We start from the raw sequence: 6,786 nt of genomic DNA, 5'->3' as shown, positions 1-6,786 counted from the left end.
CCCGATTAAAATAGTTTCCCTAAATCGATTTCCCATATTAACAAACAGTTTTATATTTATTGAAAATAATTTTATTTTATATATATTCGTGTATACGTAAATAGCCTAATTTAAATTAAATTAACATATTTTTGTTTATGCATAACCGCACTTGGCAAATAAGTAGACATGTATGTTGTATATTAGAGTTACATATATGTGTTTTTGTGGGGATTACTTATATATCTTTGATCAGTAACATATCGCCTAGACTTTCACTTACACGCTAGTGTGCCAACAAAATATTCGAAATCTTTAGGAGAATTGCATCGATCGATGCATGGCACGCTCGGGATTTGATTTCCGGTTAGTCAAAGTTTTGATATCGAATGGGATTTTTAAACTAGGCCTAAAATTGCATAAGATCGGTATCTGGCTATTTCTACTATTTTGTATTTATCTTTCGAGTGTCGAGTCGTTCGATTTGTTCATCGTTTGTTTGAAAAAGAAGTCCTTATGGTCGATTCCTATAAATATATCACAGTTGGAAACTAGGCACTACGATTCTACGGCTAAAGTACAAATAGAGAAGGTTATTTTGATGCAGTTGAATGAACTAGAAATATGTAGGTTGTTAGCTTAGTGTGCGCCCTCCGGTCGAGCCGATCCCGGCTGAGGAGATCAGGGGATCATGGCTGGCTCCTAAACCGGAAACGTCTAAGAAATGCACTATCGGTGTTTTGTTCTCGTAATTACATGGAATCTACAGGCGCAGGATGCGCGAGTGCGATCCTGCTGACTACTACTCATCATCTAGAGGCTAGGACAGAGAAGTATACACATAGTAGTGGAGTAGAAAGACTGGCTAAGTACACTAGAGAGTAATATCGGATAGTAATATACAATTCTACGGATCAGGTCTGGGTGCTTCTATCTCAAAGACTGAAGATATCCCATCCTCTTGATCCGTATGGCTTCCAAAGGCACTTGGCTGTTGTGTGGCAAGATCCCGCTGAAGTTCGAGCTGCAGGCCGGGTGGTGGCTACACCCTCGTCTCCGTGTTCCGGTTCCGGTGCAGAGGCTGCAGTTCCCTCTGGGTATCATTGTAGTACTCATGATCGGAGCTGGTCGGTTCGCTGCCTGGCATCGGTACCTTGACCTCCAGCGTCCCCGGCACACCCATCACCGGAATGCCAATAGTCTGTGTTGGTATGGGCGCCGCCATGTCTGTGCCCAGGGTCTGCGCATTCAGCAGATACTCCGGATTGTCCACGCTCACGGGCACTCCGATGAGATCCATGTAGCCGGCGGTGGCACCCGCAGCGGCCATGTTATTGTTGGGATTATTTGTGTTATTGTTGTTGTTGGGTCCGGCTCCCTGACCCGTTGGCATCAGGTAGTCATCCTCGTCGACCGGCAGATCCAGGCGCAGATTTCCCACACCCACCTCCCGGCCACTGGAGTCGGTCTGGTCGTCGCCGCCGCTCGAGTTCTTGTTGCTGGGATCCTTGCAGTAGCGATTCAGCTTCGGTATCTCATCGGTGCCGTCGGTGCGGTGACTGGGACCCGGCATAGCCTTGGGCTGCAGATAGTCATCGGCCTCGATCATCGCCTCGGAGCCATCTGTCATGGGCGCCAATCGCCGAATGAGATCCTTTTCGTCCTGACTCGTATATGCCGGCAGGCGGGTGAACTTGTCGCCGGGTATCGCCAGATAGCGACCTGGATCGCGGGCAAACTCCGCAAATACCGTGGTCAGTTGCTTGAAAGTGGGTCGCATGGCGGCATCCAAGTGCCAGCAGGAGAGCAGGGTGCAATAGATGTCCAGAGAGCACATCTCCGGCTGTTCCAGCTTTAGGCCAACTTCAATCAGGTCGGGGATGTCCTTGGCGGGTATGTTCTCGTGCGGCCTCTGGCCAAAGGTCAACAGTTCCCAGATAGTGACACCAAAGGCCCACACATCCGACTTGCTGGTGAAGACCCGATTGCGGATACATTCCAGGGCTAGCCATTTGATGGGCATCTTGCCACCGGCCGCCTTGTACTCGTTGGAATCGCTGCTGAGCAACTTGGCCAGGCCAAAGTCGGTGATCTTGACCAGGGAGGGTGTCTGGACAAGCACGTTGCGGGCAGCCAGATCGCGGTGAACCAGTCGCTTCTCCTCCAGGTAGGACATGCCCTTGGCAATTTGCGTGGACCAGTTCAGCAGGGCCTTGGATCCGATCTTGTCCCGATTGTTCCGAACATAGTCCAGCAGGCAGCCGAGCGGCATCAGTTGGGTGATCAGCATCATTTGCGAGGACATGCACACAGCCAGGAGCTTGAGAAGATTGCCATGCTCCACAGAGGCCATGATGTAGGCCTCTCGGAGGAACTCCTCGCTGGATTCGGCGCCCGTGGACTTGAGCAGCTCCTTGATGGCCACCGGAATCTTGACGTTTTCGCCTTCCGGCACCCAGACACCTTTGTACACACGGCCGAAGGCTCCCATTCCGAGGACGCCTCCTTTCCGCAACTCAGCATCCTTCACAATCCTCAGCTTGCAGAGATTCGCGCCAATATTCGAGGGTCGCAGCGGCTCCGAATCTTCGCAGCCGGACAGGGCCATGGTCATTTTCACAGTCTCCTTCTTGGCCTTCTGTTTCTGGCGGCAGATGTAGGTGACGACGCACAGAATGCAGATGGTGGGCGTGAGGACAGCCCCAGTGATGATGAAGATCATGTTGACATCCAGGCCGGCGGTCATCTTGCTGCTTCGCGGAGGACTGGAGACGCAGTAGGGTCCGATCGACAAGGATTGGTAGTTGACATGACGGAATTCCGGGGGACACTTTGAGGTGCAGTTGAACATGGTGGAGTTCTCATAGGGACCGGTCTCGTTGGTATCGAATAGCTTGAAGTTGCGGCAGGCCAGGCAGTCCTCCACACCCGGACCCGTGCAGCCCTTGCACTCCGGATGGCATTCGAAGCACTCCCGTCGCTCTTCGTCCGTGTAGTGATCCACCGGGCACTCGTCCTCGCACTGTTCTCGCCGCTTGTAACCCGTGCACTTGGAGCAGACCTTCTCGTGGAAGCCATAGTTGGTGCAGAGCTCGCAGCGGGGATGGCACTTTCGGCAAACGGCCTTTCCGGCTAGAGGTTTCAGCGTGCCCTGCTCCTGCGGATGCACGTACTCCCAGTAGTAGCCGTCCGGGCACTTGTCATCCTTCAGCAGGCAGCGCTCTACAGTGGCATCGTTGTTGATGATCGCCAGGTTGCAGCTCGTACATCCTCCCAGACCTATGGTATCCTTGGGCCCTGTGCAGCCTTCGCAGGTGGCGTGGCACTTGCGGCAGATGCCATTGTCGCTGTACTTGTTCTCGGGACACTCGGAAACACAGTGCTGCTCGTCTCTCACATGGACACATTCGTCACAGTCCTCCGCGCCGGGACCGGAGCAAGTCTTGCACTCCTCGTGGCATATACGGCAAGTCTTTGAATCGTGTCGGTAAGCACTGGATGAAAAAAAGAATACTGGTTAGAGATTTTCTTCCGTCAGAGTCTAAAAGTAGTTCTTACTTGGATATATTACGGCAATCGGCAATACAGGTGCCACTGTAGTTAAAGTTCTTGCAGTTGAGACACTGATCTGGACCGGCTCCCCAGCAGCCATCCTCATTGCACTGATCCGAGCAAACAGTTCCATTTTTCTCTGAAAGATGGAAAGGAATCAATTGATTAGACAATCCGGAAGAGATTATTTAACAATTCAAAGTACTTACCACACAGATCAGCTCGGAGGTTCTCGTTAATCCACTCCTTGGACTCTTGCGACTTCTGGATCGCCGACCAACGAATGTTGTTCACATAGCACAGATCTCGATTGTGCTGGATGACCACACTGCCGGCGCTAATCCTCTTCAGGTTGCGCAACTCCAGACTGTAGAGAGACGACTTCACGATAGAAAGGGAGGCGAACAGGCTCTCCATCAGCTGGCGTCCATGGATGATCTCCAGATTGCGGAAGTACGACAGATTCTTGAACCTCGGGTGGATGCCCTCAATGTTCAGATAGCCAGTGATCTCCTTAACGGTCGAGAACACCTCCAGGCGCTCAGGATCCAAGGGGATATAACGCGGACCCATTGTATAGTTTAAATAGATGTCCTGGTAGCCGGAGAAGGTCTGATCCAAAATGCGAATGTTTCCATCGATAACCGTACAATTGCGGAAGGAGTCAATGTTTCCGGAGTGAAGGGTTGACACGCCGGGGCAAGTTTTTGGGCATGGCCCGTTGCAGGGCACACACTCGCCTTCCTTGGCCATCTTGTCCTGGGGACAGCTGCGCACACAAGCACCATTATCCCTCAGCAAATGGCCGGGACACTCCTTGACACAAGTGGCTCCATAGGCGTACTTGCCCTCGGGATTCGCTTCCAGTTCGTAGGATGTGGGATTGTACTTGCGCATGGGCGGGCATTCCTCCTTGCAGACGCCCTCGTCGTAGAAGTTCTTGCAGGCGATGCAATCCTTTTGCGTGGGACCGACGCAGCCGCCGGCGCAAAACAGGTGGCAGCACTCCCGGGGTCGTGGACCAAAGCAACGACCCTGGGCGCACTGGGGCGAGCAGGTGAGCTTGCTGAACTTCTGGCAGTTGATGGGTCCTTCGCCCCAGCAGCCCTTCGAGCAGGACTCGTGGCACTTGGGACACTGACGCTCCGGTGCCGTGAAGTTATAGTTGTAGGTCACGTTGGCATTGTTCGTCAGGATCTCGTTCCACTGAATGGAGCGCATGTGGCAGAGATTGTAGTTGTTGTGGAAGCCCACCTCGCCGTTGAGGACATCCCGGAGATCGGGCATCTCCAGAGTGTACATCTTGGAGTAGGTGACGAACAGAGCATACTTCTCCTCCTCCACGGCCAAACTGAACAAGGTACGACCTCGAATGATTTGCAGTCTGGAAAAGAATAAGGCAAGGGTCAGGATGTGCCTCCAGATGGCTTGTTAGCGTTGAAACTTACTTTGGGAACTTCACGTGCTTGACGTCCACATGACTGATCAGAATGTAGCCGGTAACCTCCCGGATGTTCTCCAGGAAGCTCAGATTCAGATTCTCGTTGGGCAGCCAGGTCAGCTCCAGGTTGCCATCCACGTAGGTACAGTTCGTATACCGATCGACCAGATTCCTATAGTGATGCTCCTTATTCGAGGGCACCGACAGTCTCGACTTGGTTCCGATGCAAACTGCAAAGAGTGAAAAGAAAAGGGAAATCGTTGTAGTATCGTGGGTGGGTTTACAGGTTAATGTGTTTTTTGAAAGGGTCTCGATCAGCAACTGACCCTAAACTGTCTAATTATCCCACAGCCCACCAGGTCGGGTAGGTGTTGACTTATGCTCGGACATGTTGGGAAATTAATTTCAGTTCGACTCGGGGAGTCGTAAACGGAAATAGTTTGGCTGGGAGAGACTTGGCTGCTCGGAAGCAATAAAATGAGGTAGAAACAATAACGAAACCAGTGGGCGGCTCACTCAGATTCAGATTCAGATTCAGAGACTCAAAGTCAGTTGGCGTTTTTAATAATTAGCAGCCCACGCAGTCTCGCATCTCATCTCATACCCAGACGGTCTCTTATCATTAGTCAGCGACCTGTTTTAGCCGCTCGCGTAGTCGAACATCTTCGGCGACAACTTCATTGATTTGCATCCGATAGATACAATTTCATATACACACATACATACATATATACTCATCAGAGATTCTTCGAAAAGGGCTCACACATGTGTAGCCGTGTGGGCTAACCCGTGTGGGCCGCAAAAGTGTGCCATGTGTCAGTGGCTGGAGTTGAAAGAACCGGAGTCAGAGTTAGAGACACCCACATCCGAAAACCCCATTATTAAGATGCGGCCAGAGACCAAACCTACATATCGCGGTGCACCCAACTAATTATCCACAAAATGGCCGCTCGCTACGTTGCAGCATCTTCTCATTTATTTTATTGATTTCCTTTGAACAAATAACCGAAGAAGAAATACACATAATTATGAAAAAGAACGTCGAACGAACCAACCAAAGGTAAAAATATTTCTGTCGCCAGAATCAGAGAGAAATTCCATCCTGGCGATGGGAAGAAAAAGTTAAATGCCCCCAGATATGCGTCCCATGCATTCCGCTGGAATGGGTGGGGATTGGTATTGGGGTTGGGGTTTGAGGTTTCTGCGGAGATGCGCCGAAGGTGAGGCCACGACTGGGACCTCGACTTTGTCGCTGGACACTGATCAAAAGCGGCTGTAGCATTCGAAGCGCAAAAATTTTTCGTACAAATTCTTAAGCTTTGTTTCTGATGCTTTTTTTTTGTTTGTTTTGTTGTTGTTGGTTTTGTTGTATTCTTTTTTGTTTTTGGTATTCGTTGAGGTTTGCCGCTGGGCAGCAGCCAGAGTCGCCGCCTTCATTTCTCATACCGACATCACGAAACCCTTTTCAAGCCGAGCTCCGCGACTGGGCTTTATCGCGGACAATTTATCAGCCAGGTTTTTCATGTCCCAAGCCTGAAACTTAAGCCACGACGATGCTGTCGGGATGGTGGTGGATTCCCTGCCAGGCAAAAGCTTCAACTCGGGTTTCTTGCGAATCGAACGATGCCGAAGCCTGGTGGGGGCATTTGCGATTTTTCTTTTTCTGCCAGAGCAAGAGACACGCCCGCCTCAGCATCAGACGAAGCTCACAAAAAGGCTAATTTGTAATCCTTAGGCTAAGGCTAAGTGTGGCAACATTAATGAGTGGCAGAGTGGCAGAGTGGCGACCCAAAGACGATGCTTGAAGCGAGAAG

General features: G+C 51.0%; 1 protein-coding gene across 2 annotated transcripts in view; it reads right to left on the bottom strand.

Annotated features, from left to right (window-relative positions):
* Positions 1 to 53: 53 nt before the first annotated feature.
* LOC6495667 (epidermal growth factor receptor) overlaps positions 54 to 6,786 on the bottom strand; it is a 36,222-nt gene continuing 29,489 nt past the window's right edge. For both annotated transcript variants that reach the window (XM_014907958.3, XM_001959308.4), the window contains exons 2-5: positions 4,980 to 5,202; positions 3,741 to 4,915; positions 3,538 to 3,670; positions 54 to 3,473 (exon numbers count right to left, since the gene is read on the bottom strand). In XM_014907958.3, the coding sequence (XP_014763444.1) occupies positions 1,022 to 3,473; positions 3,538 to 3,670; positions 3,741 to 4,915; positions 4,980 to 5,202 (3,983 nt within the window). In that variant the 3' untranslated portion in view covers positions 54 to 1,021. The remainder of the gene's footprint in view (positions 3,474 to 3,537; positions 3,671 to 3,740; positions 4,916 to 4,979; positions 5,203 to 6,786) is intronic.

Source organism: Drosophila ananassae, chromosome 3L (genome assembly GCF_017639315.1).
Source record: "Drosophila ananassae strain 14024-0371.13 chromosome 3L, ASM1763931v2, whole genome shotgun sequence".
Lineage (NCBI taxonomy): Eukaryota > Metazoa > Arthropoda > Insecta > Diptera > Drosophilidae > Drosophila > Drosophila ananassae.
This window is presented reverse-complemented; position numbering and strand designations above follow the sequence as displayed.